This window comes from Emys orbicularis, chromosome 11, assembly GCF_028017835.1.
Source record: "Emys orbicularis isolate rEmyOrb1 chromosome 11, rEmyOrb1.hap1, whole genome shotgun sequence".
Lineage (NCBI taxonomy): Eukaryota > Metazoa > Chordata > Testudines > Emydidae > Emys > Emys orbicularis.
Genome location: NC_088693.1, coordinates 39,643,738 through 39,667,906, shown reverse-complemented (window position 1 = coordinate 39,667,906; position 24,169 = coordinate 39,643,738). Strand labels below are relative to the sequence as shown.

The 24,169-nt window shown below is 39.3% G+C and overlaps 1 protein-coding gene across 1 annotated transcript in view; it reads right to left on the bottom strand.

The window, feature by feature from the left end:
* Nucleotides 1-8,256: 8,256 nt before the first annotated feature.
* The window catches only part of DYNC1I2 (dynein cytoplasmic 1 intermediate chain 2), a 48,582-nt gene continuing 32,669 nt past the window's right edge, over nucleotides 8,257-24,169 (bottom strand). Inside the window, exons 6-16 of the mRNA XM_065412864.1 lie at nucleotides 17,910-17,999; nucleotides 17,482-17,644; nucleotides 17,286-17,385; nucleotides 16,631-16,756; nucleotides 15,479-15,625; nucleotides 15,012-15,125; nucleotides 14,421-14,554; nucleotides 13,277-13,421; nucleotides 12,107-12,247; nucleotides 10,238-10,363; nucleotides 8,257-9,000 (exon numbers count right to left, since the gene is read on the bottom strand). Coding sequence (XP_065268936.1) covers nucleotides 8,887-9,000; nucleotides 10,238-10,363; nucleotides 12,107-12,247; nucleotides 13,277-13,421; nucleotides 14,421-14,554; nucleotides 15,012-15,125; nucleotides 15,479-15,625; nucleotides 16,631-16,756; nucleotides 17,286-17,385; nucleotides 17,482-17,644; nucleotides 17,910-17,999 — 1,400 coding nt within the window. The 3' untranslated portion in view covers nucleotides 8,257-8,886. The remainder of the gene's footprint in view (nucleotides 9,001-10,237; nucleotides 10,364-12,106; nucleotides 12,248-13,276; nucleotides 13,422-14,420; nucleotides 14,555-15,011; nucleotides 15,126-15,478; nucleotides 15,626-16,630; nucleotides 16,757-17,285; nucleotides 17,386-17,481; nucleotides 17,645-17,909; nucleotides 18,000-24,169) is intronic.

Here is a 24,169-nt window from a genome sequence, read left to right as displayed (position 1 = left end):
CTGGTTATGGCCCTGCCCTTCCTTTAAAACATCCTTTTGATGCTACCACTGCTGTATGGAACAGGTTTGTGATGGGGGAGGGGAGAGATTCCCATCCTGGGCCATCTGAGCCCAGTCCCCTGCATAGTGGATGGCTGAGCTTTGCTGCTTTTGGAGTCCTACATGTCTGTATGAGCACCTGTGATTTTTCTGCCAAATATTTTGAATGTAGCAGTGCTGCATTCCAGCTCTGTGCATGTCTAATGCACATTGAAATAAACCAGTGCTTTTAGTGCTGTGATTACGTCTCATTACATAGACACAAAGACATGTAATTAGCACATCCAATACTGCATGGCATTTATTTCCATAAAAAATATAGTGCAGTAAGCTGCAGCTATCCTGTGCATGTACCTGGAGCGCCACCCATCTGAAATGCACAATCAGACAAACACTTGAGAGTTGTGTTCTTTAAACCTACGTAATGCTAAGGCTGGTTCCTGTGTTGGATTTTCTATTGTTTTTGTTAAATCCTCAGTCTCAAGTTTGTTTTTGTTTTAAAGTGTGGTTTATATGCTGAAGTTGAAACAAGGAGGTGTAAATTATCTTCCCATGCACCTGGAGGCAGAAGCAATGTCACTGCCTGCCCTGAGTAGCTTTAAATTCTGACTGGTGCTGAGTAGGGACTGGGCTGTGGGAGGCAGCCAAGAGGATGTGCCGAATCAGTGCATTTACCAGCATGTCCCCATACACCTTGCCCAGCCTTGCCCATTCTTGGGACTGTGCTGGGCCTCTTCTTTTGCTATGTGGTTAAAACTGCTCTCTGCTACTGTAAGTGTCCACTGTGCAGAGGACTTTCCACTGTCAGGGCTCTGCAGCAAGGTCGATGCCGATGCCACTGGAAGCTACTGAATTTAGCCTACTTTTTCCTAGGGTTTCCAGCGCTGGAGAGTTACTAATATTTAATCTTGTTTGAAGTATTGCCAGATTGTTTGAAATAGGATAAGCTACTCTGGAAAGGCGACTTGCTCTCGAAATGAAAGCCATGCTTTCATCCACTTTAGGAATGAGCACAGATTTCTTACTTCACTCTCAAACAACCTGGATCCAAGTTTCTTTAGGAAAAGGGCACCCACTCTGAACATGAGCTTTTTTGCTGCAAGATGCACTATTAATTTTTTTTTCTATTCAGGCTGCTTTGGAAGCTGCCAAGATCAGTGGTTGATATAATCAAATATAGTGTCCCATCCCTTACCATGGCCAGTGTCTGATAGTGATCATACATCTACTTTTGACATACTAAATTCTTGAGAAAAGGTCTTCCTAACTTCACTATGCCATACTGGAGTATGCTCTGAAGCATAAGAAATAAAAAGCCGTTGCATGTTAATGTAGTAAGTGTAATTGCACCTGCTAAGTCTTTTGTGTGCACAATGCTTCCAAGCATTTGCTACTAAGAGATTGCCTCAATACCTTGCAATAGGGAGTTCCACGGGGTGTCTGCTGCCCAGAAAGGTATTTCCTTTTATCAGTTTGATCTTTATTGCCTTCCTTTGCACTATAGGAAGTGATAAACTGAACTAAGATTAACCTCTTTTATACCATTCAGAATGCTGTATTCCTCTTCCTCTTCTCTTTCCAAATTATTAAAAAATATTTTGAGATTAAAAGCACTAAGATTAAATAGTCCCACTCCTATTAATTCCCCTCTATCTAGACTCCTGCAGCACAGACTCATTTTTGTGTCCTCTTCAGGATGATTTCTGGTTTTGATAGTTTTTAAAATGATGACCAATCCTGAGCCCCTGAATGCTACAGTATAGCTTTAAAGAGCTGCCTTCTTTTCCAGTCGTCTACTCTGAATTTCAACTGTCATGTTGCCCGATTACTAGAGCTGGTGAAAATTTTTTGAACGTTTCTATTTGATGGAAAAAAGGGGGGTGATTTCACATAGCTTGACAGTTGGTCACATTTTGAGTTTTGAAATTTTTCAACAGACCTGTTTAATGACAATTATTCCCATTTTTGAATCCGCTCTACCACTTACTCAGTTTCATTAGGTTTTTTGGGGTTGCTCACAATCCTGTCTAATTTTCATGCTTCCCAATCCTGAAAGAGACCTGTAGGTCTCATGAGATAGGAAGCAAAATTCTTCTTCAGAGCGTAAGGGGAGCTCTGGCCATAGGTCAGGATTTGTCACTGGTGACCACCACCTCTCTCATGGTTACATTTAGTGTGATAACACATTAATCTTATGCATTTCCCACCATGATTTTGGCAGGTATTCTAGCAGATGCAGTGTCACAGCAGAAATGAGCATTATTTCAGCCTCTTTTTGACTTATGTCTCTGGAGATCCCAGTGATGGTTCTTGTAAGTACCCCGCCCCTATATATATATATAAAAAATAAAGCAACAACAACTTATCGTAAGGTCCTTCAATCTGCCTCCAGAAGGGAGCATCACCATTTTGGTCTCTTAGTGAGAAAGGCATTATCCTTCCAGAGATTAGCAGGTTCTCTTCAACAGCAAGAATAATCATGGGACTGCATATAAGGTTGGGTTGCCAAGGTTTCAATCTTGGGCTCAGGTGATTTAGCCTAAGAATTTAGAAACAAGCAGGTCCTACCTTGCTTACCAATTTATTTAGGTTGGCTGAAATGGAAAAGGTTGGAGTTTAGGGCTATCCTTTGGAAAGTACTCAAGCTAAACTCTCTGAGACTGAGGCTAACAAGCCTTAGGCTACGTCTACACTACCCGCCTGAATCGACGGGTAGAAATCGATCTCTCGGGGATCGAATTATCGCGTCTTGTCGGGACGCGACATTCGATCCCCGAATCAACGCTTGTACTCCACCAGCGGAGGTAGGAGTAAGCGCCGTCGATTTGCCGCCGTCCTCACAGCGGGGTAAGTCGGCTCCGATACATCGAATTCAGTGACACTATTCGCGTAGTTGAATTTGCGTATCTTAAATCGACCCCTCCCCCCCCCGTAGTGAGGACGTAGCCTGAGTAGCAGGTCTGCTAAGGTAATTCAAGTAATCGGACCTGGAAAGGCCTGGTTTGCTTTCCCCCCGCCCTCAGTCTCAGATGATTGTGTAGTTTAGAACAATGCTTATATTCCTAACTCTCTCTCACATTGGGATGACAACTACTGTTTAGTATCAGAGGAGTAGCCCTGTTAATCTGTATCCACAAAAACAAGGAGGAGTCCGGTGGCACCTTAAAGACTAACAGATTTATTTGAGCATAAGCTTTCGTGGGTAAGTGGTTTTTTTTTTTATCCACGAAAGCTTATGCCCAAATAAATCTGTTAGTCTTTAAGGTGCCAATGGGGGGACTCCTTGTTTTTGTAACTACTGTTTAGTGCAGTGCTTTCACCAGACAGAGGGCTGTGTATTATGATGGATATTTTATCTATTTGTAACAGTAGGGAAGTCCCTCAGCTGCAATGTTAATGTGAAGGGGAGCATCAACAGGCATACAGGATGCCAAGTTCACTTAGTGGACACAACTCAATTTTGAACCATTTGAAAGCCACAAACTATCAGTCATTTCAAGTCTATGGTCAGATGACTCTGCCCTCTATACCTAATAATTCTTTGCACCTGTCCCAGGGAAAGAGCATGATCTAAGCCAGTACATAAGAATGGCCATACTGGGTTAGATCGATGGTCAATGCCAGAAGCTTCAAAGGGAATGAATAGAACAGGGCAATCATCCATCCTGTTATCCAGTACTAGCATTTCACAGTCAGAAGCCTAGGAACACTTAGAGCATGGGACAGCATTGCTGATCATCTTGGCTAATAGCCATTGATGGCTCTATCCTCCCTGAACTTACCTAATTCTTTTTTAAATCCAGTTATAGTTTTGGCTTTTCCAGCATCCCCTGCCAAGGAGTTCTGCAGATTGACTGCACTGTGTGAAGTAGCTCTTGTTTATTTTAAACCTGCTGCCTATTAATTTCATTCGGTGATCCCTGATTCTTTTATGTGAAGGAGTAAACAACATTTCCTCCCTTATTCACTTTCTATAAAATCATGAATGGTGTGGAGATCTCTATCATATCCCCCTTTAGTCATCTCTTTTCCAAGCTGAACAGTTAGTCTTTTTAACCACTCCTCATATGGAAGCCGTTCCATACCATTAATCATTTCTGTTGCCTTCTCTGTACCTTTTCCAATCCTAATATATCTTTTTTTGAGATGGGGTGACCAGAATTGCACACAGCATTGAAGGTGTGGGCATACCATGGATTTATATAGTGGCACTATGATATTTTCTGTCTCTTTCCTAATGTGTTAGCTTTTTTGATTGCTGCTGCACATTGAGTGGATGTTTTCAGAAAACTATCCATGATGATTCTAAGATCTCTCTTTAGTAACAGCTAATTTAGGATGCATGACTTTGTATGTATAGTTGACTGTTTTCCAGTGTGCATTACTTTGTATTTATCAACCTTCAATTTCATCTGCCATTTTGTTGCCCAGTCACCCAGTTTTGTGAGATCCCTTTCTAACTCTTTGCAGTCAGCTTTGGACTTAACTGTCTTGAGTAATTTTGTAACCTTTTTCCAGGTAATTTAGGAATACGTTGAACAGCACAGATGCCTGGAGGGCACCACTATTTACCTCTCTCCATTCTGAAAAATGACCATTTATTCCTACCCTTTGTTTCCTGATCCGTTAGAGGACTTTCCCTCTTATCCCATGACTGCTTACATTGCCTAAGAGCCTTTAGTGAGGGACCATGTCAAAGGTTTTCTGAAAGGCCAATTGCACTGTATCTGCTGGATCAGCCTGGTCCACATGTTTGTGAACCCCCCTCAAAGAATTCTAAAGATTGGTGAGGCATGATTTTCCTTTACAAAAGCAGTGTTGTCTTCCCCAACAAATCATGTTCTTCTAGACCTCTGATCTTTGTTTTTGACTATAGTTTCAACCAATTTGCTTGGTACTGACATTAGGCTTTCGGGCCTGTAATTGCCAGGATTGCCTCGGGCGCCCTTTTAAAAAATTGGCATCACATTGGCTATCCTTCAGTTATCTGGTACAGAATCTGATTTAAGTGATAGGTAACTTACCTTAGTTAGTTCTGAAATTTTCATGAGTTCCTTCAGAACTCTTGGGTGAATACCATCTGGTCCTGGTGACTTATTACTGTTTAATTTATCAATTTGTTTCAAACTTTCTCTGACATCTCTATCTGGGACAGTTCCTCAGATTTGTCACCTAAAAAGAATGGCTCAGGTGTGTGAATCTAACTCACATCCTCTGCAGTGAACACCAGTGCAAAGAATTCATTTAGCTTCCCCACTGTCCTTTTCTTCCTTGAGTGCTCCTTTAGCACGTTGATCATCCAGTGGCCCTATTATATCAATATCCTCATTTAACACCAGGCACCCATGTTCACCTATCTTAGTATTTAGACTTGTAGCATTTGTATACATGCACTTATAAAATGTCACTTTACTTGTCTGCCTTCATGTGATGTAACTGAGTGGGATTCTTTTTCATTTGACTATTTCTCTTAGGTTCCTACCTATACTTTATCAACTTCTATTCTCTCCTCTTTATTAGGATCCCCATTAATAGATCCTCCCCTGCACCAGTCAGCTTTCCTCCAGCCCTTAGTTTAAAAACTCCTCTACAAATCTTTTTAATTTTACATGCTAGCAATCGGATTCCATTTTTGTTTAGGTGGAGCTCAACCTTCTGTAAAGGCTCCTCCTTTCGCAAATGGTTCCCTAGTTCCTACTAAACCTAAATCCCTCCTCCAAACGCTATAGTTTCATCCATGCAGTGAGGCCCTGCAGTTCTGCCTGTCTAACTGGGCCTGCACATAGAACTGGAAGCATTTCAGAGATACCATGGAGGTCCTAGACTTTAATCTCTTATCTGGCTGCCTGAATTTGACCTCCAGGACATTTCTCCTGCCTTTGCCTAGGTCATTGTAACATGAACACCAGCTCCTCCCCACCACTGCATGTAAGTCTGCCTAGATGTCTCAAGAGGTCTGCCACCTTTGCACATGGCAGGCAATTCACAATGCAGTTCTCCTGGATAACACAAACCCAGCTATCTATATTTCTAATGATTGAATCCTACATTGCTATTACCTGTCTCTTCCTAATAACCAGGATTCCCTTCCCTGGAGAGGTATCCTTAGTACGAAAGGATACCATGACTGATCTCTGGAAGGAGGGTCCCAATTATGGGATTGTCTTAAGAGGAGAGAAACTTTCATCCTCCTCAACAACACCAAGGCTGTCAGATGTGGAGTGGGATTGTTCTACTATATCCCAGAAAGTCTCATTTAGGTATCTTTCTGTCTCTCTTAGCTCCTCCAGTTCAGCCACTCTAGTCTCAAGAGCCTGTACTCAGTCTGTGAGGGCCATGAGCACCTGATAGGCCACCTGCCTACACGGCAGTTAATCGTACATGCTGCATTCAGTGCAATAAACTGGTAGCCTCTACTCTGCTGCTGGACTTCTGCCTGCATTCTTTTTTCTCCTGCAGATATTTAGAGAATGGTAGGGAATACCCTCTGCACCTACATTTTTGAAATAGCTCTGGGCTACTACCTTATGTAGTCAGAAGGAGTACATCTCCATTGCTCTTAAAATGTAAAGAGCCCTTCCCTTACATGCATGATGGATAAGTAGGACTTCTCCCCGCATGAGTAGGATTGGCCTTGGGCCAGATTGTGGTCCTCAGGCTCACAACACTTAAGAGTTGCTTCTGCCGTAATTGTAAAAAGAGGGAAAATAATGGAAATAGGACTCAGGACTCAGAGTAGAACAGACTTTTTTTTCCCTGGAAGCACTGACCTAGCGTTTCCAGTGTCAGCTGGAAGTTAGAGAGCCTATCTTTGTCACTTACCAAACAAATGGGCCTAAGTTGGGGGGGGGGAATAGAGACACAAGCTGAGAGTTCCCTTCCCCTCCAAGATGGGTCTGGCACAGCATTAGGGGAGCACTATCCTAAGCAGATAGGCTTGGAGTCCTGCACAGCATCATTCAGCTACACAGAAGCTATCTCGCAGAGTGGAAAACCTCTGAGAAACAAATGTTCTTAATGGAGGAGTCAGGCACTCTCCTTGATGTTCAATTAGGGCCTTTTCTGTACAGAGTTAAGAGGGCATAGAATTCATAAATGTTTTTAAAAGCACTGGCCATACTCTCACAGGAGGTATGAAGGAGTGATGTTGGTCTTGATAGACAAAAGGCTTTATTAGAGCAGACATATTAATCAGAGTCTTGGTTCAAGAATGGAGAGGCACTGTCTTCTCTACACAAACAGCAAAGTATCTTTCTTGCTGCCACAGCAAGGGAGGGGACAGAGTGGAGTAACAGAGAGGAAAAATAATTTAAAAGCAGATTGGTGATACTACTGGCAAATCCTTGAGAGAGAAGCACCTATGATAATATGGAGAGCCTTTGTAGGCAGTCCTAGTTTGAAAAGTTGGGGTCAAATGGTCTCTGAAAGTAGGGTAGCAAAGAAGGTTCTGGCACCTTAAAGCTGACCTGGGCTAAGTCCTCTAGGGATTAGTCAGAAATACTTAAGCACGTGTTTGCCCCAGCTCAGTCTGTTTCCCCCACAAATGTTACCTTAAGAGATATTTTTCTTGTGACAAGCTGGCTTAAAAAAAAAAAAAAATTGAGTGGGGTGGGGCAGGGGATAGGTCAAGCTAGGTCCACATCGCTACAAAAGCCCTTTTACTGCCTCACATGAACTTGGCACAAATGGAACATGGTGCTTTTTGCTTTTTCTAGTTGCTTGGCAATTTTATCACCTATAGCATAGGTGAGATTTTTCTAAGTAATTTCATCTACTCTATTAGTCATTTTTTCATCTTGCAGATTACAATAGGCTTTTCAACAGTCTCCAGAAGTCCTGGTACTAATCCTGGAAATCTCTAGCCAAAACACTAAATAAGGACTCATTTCTACATTCTTTGAACATATTAAGTCACACAGTGTTTTAATACCATATACTTCTACGTAGGGGCTGTGGCAACAAGGACACCAGCACCTGGCTCTTACAGTATGATGGGGATAGCAATCTTCTAGGATAGGAGTTGGTTACCTCGTGGTTCTTTGTCTTGGGAGGAACAGGAAAGAATGTTACACTGATTTATTTGAATGTAAAGAAGTGGTTCCTAATGATTTTGTACATCTGAGCAAAGATGTTACTACTAAAGAAGGATGAGAGACTGGGGGGCTGGGCTGGTGATAAAAGCTTGTGTAACCTTTATTTATAAAGAAATCTCATCTTTAATGAACTTTTTAACAAAGACCTAGTACTAAATATGTATTCTACAAAGTCAGGTTCAGTGACCAAATAAAGTTTATTACAGACTAATTATTTTATTCGTATACATAACCTACTACCCTAGCCTTGCTTATTTATTAAAAAAGAGCAAGTCAGAAACAAGATGAAGGTTTACTTTGAACAGATGCATGCACTTCCATGGGCAGTTCTAATATCCTAATATTAACAAACCTTCAGAGATTAACTACCTAATGAAAGTTAGCCAGTGTAATAAAGGAAGTTCTGATTGAGAAATGGAACTTGTGTTTATCCTTCAGAAATAGTTACATACTGTTAGTTGAAAAATTCAATAGCATTACAGCTAATATACATCTAGGTTAGTGTTTCAGCAAAACATGTTTCTTGCAAAGTCAGGGCAGCTGTATTAAAAAATTAAACAATAATGTGCTTGTAATTATGTATAAAAAAGTGACATTGCAAGACTTAATTTTCAGTGATTTTATACATTTTCAAAATCCACAGTTTATTCCACGTATTTCTCCTCAGGTTATCAGTTAGACTGAAACATGCTATTACTCTGAAAACTTACATAAGTCATTCCCAAATCCACTACTAGAACCCATTTTGAAAGATTTAGGCAGGTATGCGGGTTGCAGCTTCCTCCTCTGCATCAGCTCTGTTTGCATTAATTTCCGCTAGTGTTCGACCAAAACGTGTCCATTCATCATTGCGGGGAACAGCAATTTGCTATAGAGAAATAGAATATTATTTACACCCATTGATAAGTACATAGAGAATGTAATTTAGCTCATTTTAACACCTTGTCTAAACACCACATTTATGAATTGTTGATAAAACAGCTTACCTTATTCATTAAAAGTTTTCAAATAGTCTGACCAGCAAATACAGTTGGTATGCATTGTTCAACAAAGGGTGGTAACTAGGGCTATGTCTACACTACACAGCTTTTAGTGGCATGGCTGTGCTGCTACAGCCGTGCCGCTAAAAGGCGCACAGGGTAGCTGCTGTTTGTCAGCAGCAGAGAGCTCTCCTGACGACAAAAAACTTCCACCCCCCACCAGCGGCTTTGTCGGCAGGAGAGTGCTCCTGCTGACAAAGCACTGTTCACACCAGCGCTTTTCATTGTTTTGTCATTCGGGGGTGAGTTTTGTTTTGTTTTGTTTTTTTAAACACCCCTAAATGACAAAAGTTTTTCCAATGAAGTGCAGTGTATACAAAGCCTTAGTAAACTTTTAAAAAAAATAAAATAAAATTCAGTGCTTGATAAGGGTGCTGTCAGACTTCTAGCATTGAAGTCCTGTGTTTAAGCACAGAACAAATATGGCAGTGGTAGTAATAAGTTTGGCCCATGTACCTCAGTCTGGAGAGACCACCTCCACAGGTGAGAGCAGTTCTTTATCCTTGTCCAACAATCCTTGAAATATATATACCAATGGTAATTGTTTTAGAGAGATTGACACCTGCCCAGTAGGAATTGAAGTGAGACTACTTCTCACTTTAAGTTCAAATGGCCATTGGATGGTACATTTTGTTCACAACCAACCTGGCATGCATTCAGAGTAGTGATAAAGGAGGTGAAATCTTGTCCACACCTACTACTAATCTCCTCTGCATGCAGTTTCTACTGCAGTATAAATTACACAGAACTTGTAAATTGTTAGATCTCTTTATTTCAACTGCTTAATACTGACAATTTTACTTTTAATTGCACAATTACAACAAGTGTCAAACTTTCTTTAAAATGCTAAAATATTGTATGAAGTTGAACTGAGATTGAAACATTTAAAAACTATAATTAATCCTGAAAGCAAGAGAGGCCTAGAACCTTTATCTTGAATTACCATTTATTCCTGGCAAAAATGTTTTGAAGGAAAGTTGAAAGTCAAAAAGGTAAGTGACAGAGTAAATTCAGAAAGGTGCTTTAAATCCATGTAACACAAAGTAGCAAACACAAGTTACCTACCTCTCCCACGTCATATATAACTATTTGTCCTTCTGAATCACCTACAGCAATCTCTCGCCCAGAATGTGTCCATCTCACACGATTAAGAGCAGGATTACCCTCCACAGTAATGCTTGCAGTTGGCACCTATATCCATTTAAAACACAGTTAAAACTAGCAGCATTTCTATAGATGTAATTATTCTCTCTGCCCAGGCCCCTCCATTATTAAAAAAAAAAAAAAAAAAAAAAAATATACAGAAGTGTATTCTAGCCAACTGTTCCCCCTAGGGAAAAAGGAGATTTTTAAAAGGTTAAACAAATCTTCAGCATTGACCTGACAAGTATTTTCCCCAATGGTCCAGTACATAGGGAAGGGGAATTGGGAGAGATGGGAGTTTACAAGTCTTACCCCAGTTACTCTTCCTCCCAAAAGAAACCTCAGTTCTTAAAAAAAAATCCTGAGTTTGTAGCATTCATGCGAGAGCCTATTTTAAGCAATCCTCATTTAGAGAGAAAAAATTGCTTCATAATATTAATACAAACAGTCCCTATATCACTAGGACCATCTTGGGTGTAAATATACTATACAGGACAATGGGTATGGAGTCAAAATTTACAAAAAATAAATAAATAAATCCTAGGACAATTCCCCCCCCCCCAATTCTTCTCAAAACATAACAGCAATCAATTTCATTGCTACTTGGAAGACCTGCATTTAGGAATGACCTCAATAGCCTCCGCTAGTACAGCAAGGATCAGATGCGTTTTGAGGCACAAAGCCCTTTGGTATTAAAGGCTCTATGTAAATGTAATATAAGCAAATATACTTGGGCTTTGGGATAGGTACTGACCAGGGGCGGCTCTATGGTTTTTGCCGCCCCAAGCACGGCAGTCCGCTGGCCACGCGGATTCGGCGGCATGCCTGCAGGAATTTCGACGGTACCGCACCTTCAGCATCCCCGCCGCTGAATTACCGCTGAAGCCGCGGGACCGGCGGACCTCCCGCAGGCATGCTGCGGGACCGGCGGACCTCACAGCAACTGGCAGGCCGCCCCCCGTGGCTTGCTGCCCCAGGCACACGCTTGCTGCGCTGGTGCCTGGAGCCGCCCCTGGTACTGACTACAATCCTTTACAGAACCTCACTGTTTGCAAAGCTGTGCTGTAAATAAGGAAGTGTTATTTACTCCTAACAACACAAGAACTAGAGGTCACCAAATGAAATGAATAGGCGGCAGGTTTAAAACAAAACTGAAGTATTTCTTCACACAACACACAGTCAACCTGTGGAACTCCTTGCCAGAGGATGTTGTGAAGGACAAGACCATAACAGGGTTTTAAAAAAAAGAACTAGATAAATTAATGGAAGATAGGTCCATTAATGGCTAGGATCATCTATTAGCTAGGATGGGCAGGGATGGTGTCCCTAGCCTCTGGTTGCCAGAAGCTGGGAATTGGCAACACGATGGATCACTTGATGATTACCTGTTCTGTTCTATGGCAACTAACAGCATAATAGCGATCTTATATGACTCATTCATAGTATTAGGGTGTTTAGCCCTTGTATGCTGTAGCCACTAAAAGGTGTCTGGATCATGTACTTGGGCAAGTCCAAGGAAAAAGCCACACAAGTATAGCACGTTATATAGATAGGAATTTTGTATTGCTTTTATACTGGGAGGACAACATTTTAGTTACCATCTTCAGGCACTAAAAACGAGGTGATCTGAATTATTCCTGTCTAATCACACATCTACTGCATAATGCCACTACAGCAGCAGAAATACATAGGGCAACCATGATAAAGCATTTCTGGCCATACACATTTCTGAAGACGCCTAAGATTTTTAGTTCTTGTCAGATTTGAAGTAGTTAAGTTATTGTGCCTCACCTCAGTATCATTGTTGAGATTCCACAGATCAAGCCTACCCATTCCATCCACACAAGCAAACAGGGCGGGATGAGTGGGAGACCACATCACATCATAAACATAGTCTGAGTTGTCTTCAAATGAGTAGAGAGGCTTGTTATTCTAAAACAAAGCACCAGATAGTACTTTACACCACACAATCTTTACATTTGGGATTCTGAAAGCAAAATCTTTTTGCAATGAAGGTGAAATATTGAGTTTTTGTACAGTTCATATTGCAGCAATTGTAAAATTAAGTAACAATCTGTGCTTAAAGGATTCCTTCAACTGTCTCTTACATAGAAAGAGGCCAAAAAATAACCGCAGGATGGGGGGGAACCCCCAACCCTCCCCCCCCCCATTTGGATGAATTATATAGCATGTTTACTGCCTGATATTACAACATAGCTTCAGTAGGAGGCTGGTATAACAACCTAAATATGAGTGAATTCTGGTAGTCTCTTGAGCTGACCTGATGGCCTAGGGGGTAGGCTTGTGCACTGTTATGGGAGAGACCCTGGCTTGACTTTAACCCTAGCCCAGTTTCGTGCTCCCCGGGACAGCAATGTTGCAGAGGCGGCTTGCTAAGAAAAGCGATGGAAAGGACGTTAGTCATGGCTCTTGACTGCAACTCAGTTCAGGCTCATTAGAAACGGTGTTGATTGGTTTTGATGGGAGCCCTCCTAATTCACTACAAGACTGTGGCAATGCCTTGTGTGCTGTAGTGAGGCAGTGAGGACTATGGAGATGCGAGGACCTGAAATGGACACCTGAATTACCATAATTATAATATACTTAATACATAATATACCTGAATTACAAAATAACTGACTTGAATCGTTACATTGGTCTTCCCAACCCAGTTACAAAAGTTAAAAGGATGAGCAAAATGGACCAGAAATAGACAAATTTGGCCACATTTACATATAAGTTACATTTAGGTGATAAGTTACAGTAATCTTGGTGATGCTACTTGCAGGTTATTAAAAGAGAACTAAGCTACATAAATTAACTCATCTGATGTTACCATTCACCCAGTCGACTTAACAAGCTTCCCTAAACCCTTTGACAACACTTTGGTTAACTAAAGCTTACATTATAGCACCACCTTATGTCAAAGTCTAATCTGTTAGACGCCTCTGTTTTAGATACCTTAGTTGTCCAAAGCTTTACTGTCCAGTCAAATGATGAGGTGACAAAAAGATGAGAGAAGTCTACAGGTCCAACTGCTGCATGGCAGTGGATACCTGTGATTGGTCCTTGGTGTCCTTCAAACATCTCACTGATTCCCGCTTTGCTGTTTTAAAATACATTATGTAGGTTAATTTCCTTTGAAACTATATTTCACACAGAGGCAATAAGGAATACATGTTTTAAATAAACTGGGAGTGGGTTTCAATGGAACCCAAATAGATATGGCCTGCAGAGGGGAAAGTGAAATGTGGGTTTGAATATGATCCTGTGTATTAGCCTCTTTTTTTCCAAAACCCTATTCTGTTATATTTAAGTGCAGACATAATACCATAGAAAACAGTAACATTTGGCAAGGCTATCCCATCCAGATTTGACTAGGTACCTCTTCAAGCAACTGCTAAATATTTGGATCAAATAACAACATTCAGTCCTCAAATATGGATATGAAACTCCCATTGCCTTAAACAGGAGTTGCACTCAAGTAGCTGAGGCAGAGTTTAGTCCTAGTGACAATACATCCCCAATAATCTCATATCAGAACTGATAAAGTGGAGAGGAGGGAAAAAGGATGTTACAAAGAAGGGATACAATTTGGGCTAGTTTTAAACCAAAGAGCTATGCCATGAGAGTGATGTGTATTTCAGATGAAAACTGGACACTCAATTTTATTTAAGAAAGCAATTGATAAGATACAGCCAGACAATTTCAAAACAGATAGAACAGCAGGAGAAATGCTAGCCAATTTAAGATTTGTGCGTGATTTTACTGTACAATTATCCGTAGAACTGATAAAGTTTGGGATGTTCTGCTCCAATTCAAATGAATAGAACTGAAGTCTACCAGTTCATCTTCCTTTTCATAATTAAAAGTATTCCTAGCCAAAGTAAAGATCCACCAGTAGCAATGGTGCATCTTTTCTTGAACTTTAAAAGTCTGATTTAATATTTCATATTTTAAAAAAGATATTACCTTTTTATACAAGCACGAAGCTCTGCTATGAACATTAATTTAGCTTGCGCAACAAAATGTTTCTTATATTAAGTGAAAAATCCTGATAAGCTTTGCTATTTTAAATAAAAAAATAATCTGAGTGTCTATTCACCTGCCATGGCGGCATGCTGTGTACACAGAGCCTTCCTCACTTCCAACAACGAAGTTGTTGACATCTCCAACAGGAAAGGACATGCACGTGACAGCTACAGCCTTGGATTGCTTATGAATCAACTCCATACTATCCTGGAGAAAAAAGTAGCAGGAACTTATTTTTCAAACTTGCCATCTTAACTTTTACCAGAAATCGTGTAGATTTTCTAGTACTAGTTAGTTCACAAGCTATTCTTATTCCAGCCCTTTTCTACATTTGGAAGATCTGCCTCTTATTCATGAATCCAAACTTTAGCATCAGTACTGAAGAATCCAAAAATTATGATGACACTTGATTTACTACAGTAAAAAAGGAATTTATCTTACAGAATTACTATACAACTACTCAGCTGGGAATGTCTGCATATTGTCAAAATGCTTAACACTACTTTACAAAGTCTTATGAAATACTAAAAGCAAACAGGTGAAATTAATATTAGAATGCTAAGAATTTAGTAACGTACAGACTACCTGAGCTCAAAGAGAGTAAGTGGTAAGTAATAGCCTCATCTATAGCTCTCTCTTACATACTTTTCCAAGTTTACCCTACCTGCGGTTGGGAAAGCATGTCCAGACTCCATGAGCATATCTTTCCATCAGTTGAGATGCTAATCAAATTATGAGCATTTTGGGTCCCAACCACATTTACACAGTACACAGGGTGCTGAAGAGAGATTACAAAATCCTTTTCAGAAACAGTTTCCATAGTAACAAATTCAATAACACTCACTTAACACGAGTGAAATACAAATTAATATTTCATAAAGCAATTTAAGTTGACTAACAATACTATTTGAAATATATGAAAACTCATTTAGCTTTTTAGCATGTAACACATGGTGTTGAGATAGGCTCCTATAAAACTGACAGCTCTACGACAAAGACAATTTTTCAGTGCTACTATTGGTAAACCAGACATAAGTATTAAAACATCATTACTGTTCATCCAGGGGAAACCCTCTCCCACCCCAAGGGGTTAATGGCTCAATAGTGAGAAGTTCTCATTTCACCCCCTACCGTGTGAGCAGCAGCTGAAAGTGGAGTTCTCTGCACTGGGGTTCTTTTATTGCTGCGATTATCCCATAGCACAATTTGGCCTGAATATGTGCCACCAACCACCAGATTTGGATGAAATTTTGCAAATGTAGCCGACATCACTGCTGACTGCAGAGGAGACGCACACAAAACAAAAACCACACATATACAAAGGGAACAGTTTTATGTTTAAGACTAAAATCAAGAATTTAAGGATAGAAAATCTGACTAATTACTGGTAGCGCGCTGTTTCCTCAGTTACATTTGATATTGCTTTTACTATCTTCTGCTCCTTTGTCCAAACATATGAAGGTTCACAACTACATGAGTTGAATGGTTACTTAAAAACCTTGACATTCTTCTGGTCTCAACTCTTACTAAATACAAATAAAAATCCCACTCTCTCCATATGCATACATTTGATTTGTATCTTTCCTAGAAGTTAGTAGTAACAGAAATAGAATCCAGTAATAAGACACATTCTGTGGTCATTTTTCAAGGAGAGCAGAAAACTGTTTTGTCACTATAGTATCAAATCATAATATAATTACCTTTGCAATCTATGCCTTGACAGTAATCTGACAGCATCAGATTACAAACTAGTTTTAATTCAACTAAGTGATTTTTCAGAATTATGACATTTTGAAAATAAATGGTTATTGCAGGTTTGGTCAAACAGAAAAGGTTGGCACATTTTTACCTTTCAGTAATCCATTTTAAAACCTGCATCTGTTTTTTACTTGAAGCATGTGTTTTTACTTATCTATTTTTTTCCAATTCCTCAGGCTATGTACATTTTATTCAGTGGGCTACGATCTAGTTATACATTCTGCATCATAGTTCCTGAAAAACCTCTCATACTTAAGGCATAATGTCAGTTTTTCTTTTAATAAATGAGATTAAGAAACAGATTTTCAGACATGTTTAAATATTCTGAATGTCAGAAATTTTGCAACAGAGGAATCTTTTCAAACTGAAGATGTCTTCAGCCATCAATATCTGTTTGCAAATACATGTGGTTAAAGTACATGCCAACCCAATGAAATCATTATGTTGACAAGAATAAATAAGGCACTTGTCCAAATTAATCAACATAAAATCTTGAGCCTGGTGAGACAGGAACTCACATCATACCTGGCAGTGAAAGACATACTCCGGGGTAGTTTTCTTGTATTTCATATTCCACACAAGAGCCACACCATCAGGCTCATGAGGGGCATCTTCATTATTGTTGTAGGAGGCTACAAGCAATTCTGGATACTAGTCATCGAGAAATTAGTGGGAAAAAATGTTCAAAATAAACAACTGCCTTATGGTCCAGTCAGTCCTAGAATCTTAATTTATAGTGGCAAAACTAAGTTTAACCCATGGATAAGTCAGCTCCATAAACAGAAAATATTAGATTAGCTAATTACCACAGTAAGTATAATTACAAGGTTTACTCAAAAACAGTGTTAAAATACAAGATAATATAATACATAAATACTGAACACAATAATTAAAATATTTAGGTGAGGCTAGTTTCTTGGAGCTAATGCTATACCTTTCTGCCTTGGGCATTTTCTGTTCAATTTATAGATTGCATTTAAAAGAACATTGTTAATTTCTGTTACTTCTTTCAAAATATATAAACACAATCACATTCAATTACAGTATGTAAACAGCAGAATGTGTCAGAGCTATTCTAAGGACTATATATAAAGCACTGTGCATGTATGGTTCAAATAAAGTTGAGTGCATAAAACTTGAAGTATCTGCAAAGGTGACTCAAAGAAAATGTTGTTTTTACCTGAGATGACCAGTCCAAACAACTAACAACACGATGCTTTGACCAGCGTTCATCAAAAAACTGTCTGTTTAAGGACAGTTTAGCGCCTGCTTGAATCTCTCTGTAAAGAGAGACAAATGGAGGGTTCTAATCTAAGATCACTTTTTCAGTTACAAATATAGTAAACACAGTAAAGCACTCAATACTCCCACATTACCCTTCTTTGTCTTCCAAATCTCTTCCACTGTAGTCAAAGAAAATGTTAATCTGCTCAGAAAGAGCTCTTTCTACAATCCTTGTAGAATGGTCAAAGAAACTTAAAAACTCTTCAGAGTGCAAAATTTGCTGTTTTTCCTCTTCTGTAAGCTCATGAGGGGCAGCTGGGGGGGAAAAAAAAAAGGTTGGATTTTCCTAAAGTTCATTCTTATCTGTCAAAACATTTATGAAGAAAAACCAAATACTTTTCAAATTAAAATTTTTTTATATCCATATATTTTAATTTTTACATACGATTTTAAGTTATTTATATTTTTGTTTACAGAAAAAGTGGAAAAAATGTCAGTTTGATAAAAAACTATTACATTAAAATTACTAAACATTCTTTTATTTACAATGCCTAATACTGTGTCCTAAAGTGAGTTGTACCTTCCTCCTCTTCATCATTTTTCAATGTTTTTTCTTCTTCGGGTTCAATTGATGGCTTTGGTACCACCACATCATCATCATCTTCATCATCTGAAAAGAAATTATACAGCAAAATAGTTAATAACAGTCCTAGAGAAGCACAGTAAAGTTCCATCCAGTTTCAAACAATACAAAAGTAAACACATTTGTGCATATGGAATAATTTTACATAAATTGATTGTTTCTAAAACTTAATCCATAAAAAGGATAACATTTGGTTAAAGTGAAGGAATATTAATGAGAACATTATCTACACCACTATTTCGTATACAACAGTCATACCAAATTGCGTAGCTGTGTAAACTGAAACAGAATACATAAGCAATTGTAGAGAATTCACAGTGGAAATCTCTAAATTTACAAGCATTTATCATTCCAGACAGAATATGGAAGTACCACATAGTTTTATGTAACATGCTGACACATTAATGCTGCAGAATAAAGAAAATCAAATGTCTAAAATAGCCTACAGAGCTGCTGCTTACTTGTGATCTGAAACCATCAGTGTCTAATGGGTCTTCGTATGGCATAAAGATGACTTACATTAGCTTTCAGGTTGCTATTCTGAGAGGCAAATTTTGCTAAAGATAATAGCTGAGAGATTACATTTTCTTTTCTGTCATTCTAAATGCAAGTCTCATTATCTGTATCATGTTTGGCAATGAGAATTTTAAAGCAAAATGTGTTTTCCCTAATTGCAATGAATAACATAAAATGTTAATGTTCTGGAATACTGACAAGGTTTACAGCACTTTTAACATTACTACATTTTATCCTTTGAATACTGTAAACCAGAAAATAACTTTAAATTACTTAGTGTTGTGGAATATGCATTTCCTGTCTTTTCTTCTTCTCCTTTCTAAGGTAAGTTTCTGAAAAGACTATTTTTATTGGTTAAACAGCTATGTCATCTGTCTATAAGGGAATGGCAGCAGGAGTCTACAGCATGCTTCATCACAAGTAACGAGACAGTATTCAACAGGGACTCGACTTGTTTGTCACAGACATTTCTCTGACCCATGTTCAAAGTTCTCTAACAAAAAACACACACGCACCCACACACAAAAGAGTGGTCAAGGGATGGGAACCAGCTGCCAAGCCCTGGTCCCAGCAGCCAGGCCAGCTGACTAGATAGCAACAACCAGATGGTACTGCTGGGATTGTGTGTCTCTGCTATGAGGTGGCAATGGGATGGCACAACATTTTTCTGCCTCACTGCTTCCAATCATGTCTTTCCCCAATGGCAAGCCTGTGCAATTACCAGCACTCCAGGAGGTCCACAGACAAGCCTTTACCCTCTAAACAAAATACAGCTTGTAGGCCATACCAGCTGCCAAACCACACACATAGTGATAGGTTTAGAGAGGTCTGAATATCTTTCTAACTCCATAGTACAGGCAATAAAAATATAACTGTACCTGCAGGAAAGAAAGCTTTAAGTGACACTGTATAATGCTCACAATAATACAAACTCCAACTTAATCAAAATGATAATGACGTATGCCAATCGTACATTACTTGAAATTGAGCGATTTTTACGTTCTGACAAGTTTACAGAACTAGGATAAATGGCATGAATGATTTCAATATATGCTCATACTTTTGAACCAAATGGTGAAGGTTAAAATCTTTCCTTTCAAGGGCCTCAATCAGCCACAAAGGAAAACAGTAATCACTGTCTTTTCAGCCAGCCCAACCGCATTTGTCAGCCCTTTCTCTGTCAATGCAGCCAGAGCAATCAACCTGCCAAACATTCAGAATGGAAAAACAATCTGAAAATACAGGGTATAATGCACCTGCCAGTGAAAATGGCCATTTCAAGAAAAGCTAGTGATCTCAGTGACCCTGCTGAGGAGGCGGTGGTGCAAAGGGGAAAGAACGCGTAAAAGAATTCTTAGTGATCTCCACTCTCTTGCACATTGACACTTCCTTACAAAGCATGCCAATTACAGCTTTTGTGCTACTTAAAAAAAAAAGAAAGCTTTTTTGGGTAAAATAATCACACGGAGAAACAGAAAGACACTGCTCCTTTTTAGATGGATTCGCATGTACAAATGACTATTAATCTGAAAACTGTATAACTTGTAGCAAATCCTAAACTGTATTGTTCAAACCAAACTGAAATTCTAACGTCCAGTCACTGTGGGTCTGAACATTGATAAATTTATATTTACTAGATATGACTGAAGAGCAAATTGCAAGACAATTGATGTACAATGAACATTTAATTATGTAAAAAAATATTTGTTTCCCCAAGCAATCTTGCTGCAGTTAACAAAATGCCCTAAATTTAGAGACCTGGATTCTGGTCACTCTGGACAGCTACTCTAGCTTTAAATGTAATGAATTAGAAAATGCATCCCAACTTTGCTGCATCACACTGATTTTAAGTACCATTTTCAATGACAGGAGTGAAATTCCTAACAAATGCAGATGGTCAGCTGTTTAGTGCTAAGTGACCTCATAATCTACATATTTTACAGAAAAGATCTTGTAGCAGATTGCTCCTCCCTTTTAATGTTTCAACATAGATGGTGTATATTATACAGAGATCCAAATTCCTTCATATTACTCTCAGTATGTGTTGTCAGCTTGAGAGTTATTGCTGCAGCTGAGTGCTAGACATAGTAGAGCAGAAATTACTTCAATACTTTTTTAAGGTATGAGGGCTGTTGATGACTCAGTCCTATTTTTAGGTTTATTTATGTACAAACATCCCCCTGGTTCATAATCCTTGTAGCCTTAATTCTATTGTGGATACTTTACATTAAGCAACACTATTATTCATTTATTTATATAAATAAATAAATGGATTAGTCAAGAATCTTGAATTAAAACATAAAAGCTTAGAACATTAAAATGTTGTATATCGATTTGCAAGAAACAAAAGAATGGTCCCTACCCAGAGAAACTTACAATCTAAAGACACAACCAGAATCCACTGGAGAACAGGAAGGATCAGAGTTAAGTTTTTAAAATTTCCTTTCCTTTCCTCTCCTCTTCCCTCCCCCTTCCCCCAATCACCTCCTCTTACTTTAACAATAATGGTCCAAGTGTTAAGTGTTTGCAGGGGTTGTGATACAATATGATGAATAGCAACACAAAGTAAAAAGTATTAAAAGTTCTAATGTTGAAAAACAGTTTACCATTTCTAATGCATTAAGTACTCACTTAAAATCTAAATGCATCACACCACCACAAAATCTATGATCTTAGCCTGAACTTTTGCGGAGATGACCTTCTCTACTTCAGTCTCCCCGCTGTTCATTACCGACTACTTTATCACCACATTCTACAGGCCATTACCCAATGATCCCACTGAGGGTTACCAAAAGAAACTACACCATTTGCTCAAGAAACTCCCTGAAAAAGCACAGGAACAAATCTGCACAGACACACCCCTAGAACCCTGACCAGGGATATTCTATCTGCTACCCAAGATCCATAAACCTGGAAATCCTGGACGCCCCATTATCTCAGGCATTGGCACCCTGACAGCAGGATTGTCTGGCTATGTAGACTCTCTCCTCAGGCCCTACGCTACCAGCACTCCTAGCTATCTTCGAGACATCACTGACTTCCTGAGGAAACTACAATCCATTGGTGATCTTCCAGAAAACACCATCCTGGCCACTATGGATGTAGAAGCCCTCTACACCAATGTTCCACACAAAGATGGACTACAAGCTATCAGGAACAGTATCCCCGATAATGTCACAGCAAACCTGGTGGCTGAACTTTGTGACTTTGTCCTCACCCACAACTATTTCACATTTGGGGACAATGTATTCCTTCAAATCAGCGGCACTGCTATGGGTACCCGCATGGCCCCACAGTATGCCAATATTTTTATGGCTGACTTAGGGGACGAGAGCTGAGGAAGCGTTTTTCTAACGCCCCTACTCTACTTGCGCTACGTTGAGGACATCTTCATCATCTGGACCCATGGAAAAGAAGCCCTTGAGGAATTCCAACATAATTTCAACAATTTCCATCCCACCATCAACCTCAAGCTGGACCAGTCCACACAAAAGATCCACTTTCTGGACACTACAGTGCTAATAAGCGATGGTCACATAAACACCACCCTATACCAGAAGCCTACTGACTGCTATACTTACCTACATGCCTCCAGCTTTCATCCAGACCACATCACACGATCCATTGTCTACAGCCAAGCTGTAAGATACAACCGCATTTGCTCCAATCCCTCAGACAGAGACAAACAACTACATGATCTCTATCAAGCGTTCTTAAAACTACAATACCCACCTGCTTAAGTGAAGAAACAGATCGCCAGAGCCAGAAGAATACCCAGAAGTCACCTACTCCAGGACACGCCCAACAAAGAAAGTAACAGAACGCCACTAGCCGTCACCTTCAGCCCCCAACGAAAACCTCTCCAGCGCATCATCAAGGATCTACAACCTATCCTGAAGGACGATCCCTCACTCTCTCAGATCTTGGGAGACAGGCCAGCCCTCGCTTACAGACAGCCCCCCAATCTGAAGCAAATACTCACCAGCAACCACACACCACACAACAAAAATACTAATCCAGGTACCTATCCTTGCAACAAAGCCTGTTGCCAACTCTGTCCACATATCTATTCAAGGGACACCATCATAGGACCTAATCACATCAGCCACCCCATCAGAGGCTCGTTCACCTGCACATCTACCAACGTGATATATGCCATGTGCCAGCAATGCCCCTCTGCCATGTACACTGGCCAAACCGGACAGTCTCTACGTAAAAGAATAAATGGACACAAATCAGACGTCAAGAATTATAACGTTCAAAAACCAGTCGAAAAACACTTCAACCTCCCTGGTCACTCAATTACAGACCTAAAAGTGGCAATTCTTCAACAAAAAAACTTCAAAAACAGACTCCAACGAGAAACTGCAGAACTGGAATTAATTTGCAAACTGGACACCATTAAATTAGGCTTGAATAAAGACTGGGAGTGGATGGGTCATTACACAAAGTAAAAACTATTTCCCCATGCTAATTTTCCCCCTACTTTCAAAGCCATGTTAGTCTGTATTAGCAAAAAGAACGAGGAGTACTTGTGGCACCTTAGAGATTTGTTAGTCTCTAAGGTGCCACAAGTACTCCTCGTTCTTTTCCCCCTACTGTTACTCACACCTTCTTGTCAACTGTTTGAAATGGGCCATCCTGATTATCACTACAAAAGTTTTTTTCCTGCTGATAATAGCCCACCTTAATTGATTAGTCTCATTAGTATGGCAACACCCATTTTTTCATGTTCTCTGTGTATACATATCTCTTCCTACTGTATTTTCCACTGCATGCATCCGATGAAGTGGGTTTTAGCTCACGAAAGCTTATGCTCAAATAAATTGGTTAGTCTCTAAGGTGCCACAAGGACTCCTCATTCTTTATACCACTTAAGTTAGCAATACATCTGATACAATTTCTAGTTTTTAAAAAAAATGCTAACCCTTTTTTCCCAACAAGACGAAGATAAAGCAGTTAAAACTTTAAAAACCGCACAGGAGCATGAAGACTGGAAATAGGACTGTATGTCACATCAATTTATTGATGAATATTCATTACAATATTCTAAGTGGTTAACTCCATGTTTTTTCCTGACAGGGGATCTAAGGTTATAAACTAAGCAGTAAAGAGTGCATAAAAGTAGCAGTTACTTTTAAAGTGACAAATCTCTTGTCGATGAATGCTAAAACCAGATTTAATGAACCACTGAATTTTTACTTTGAGTTAACATCAAAATTGTGATGTATTTTGGTGAGATGGAAAGAAAAGCAGTGCTGTAAATTAGTCTGCACCTAGCAATAACACTATAGAGTGAAGTTCCAGTTGTCTGAGTAATCTGTTGCTGCAGAGTAGGTTAATCAAAGTTAAATCATCTGTGAAATGGGTGGCTTTTGTTAAGCTGAAGTTTTCCATCTGTATTTCATTGTATATTTATGGCATGTACTGGGAACTACAGGCATATATAAAACTAAACTATTTCTTAAAGAGTACTGTTGGAATATATAAATACTGGAAGTGTTGTTATTTGTACTGCTGTAGCACTCAGAGGCCTTATGTGCTGAATTGTTAAATAGTTAAAACCTGAGTTAAAATAAAGTCTTAACCAAATAATATTTTCATCATAAAAGTTTTTATGCATTTTTTAAAACCAATAATTAAGCAGTTAGAAGTCACCAATAACAAATTACAAATCCTCA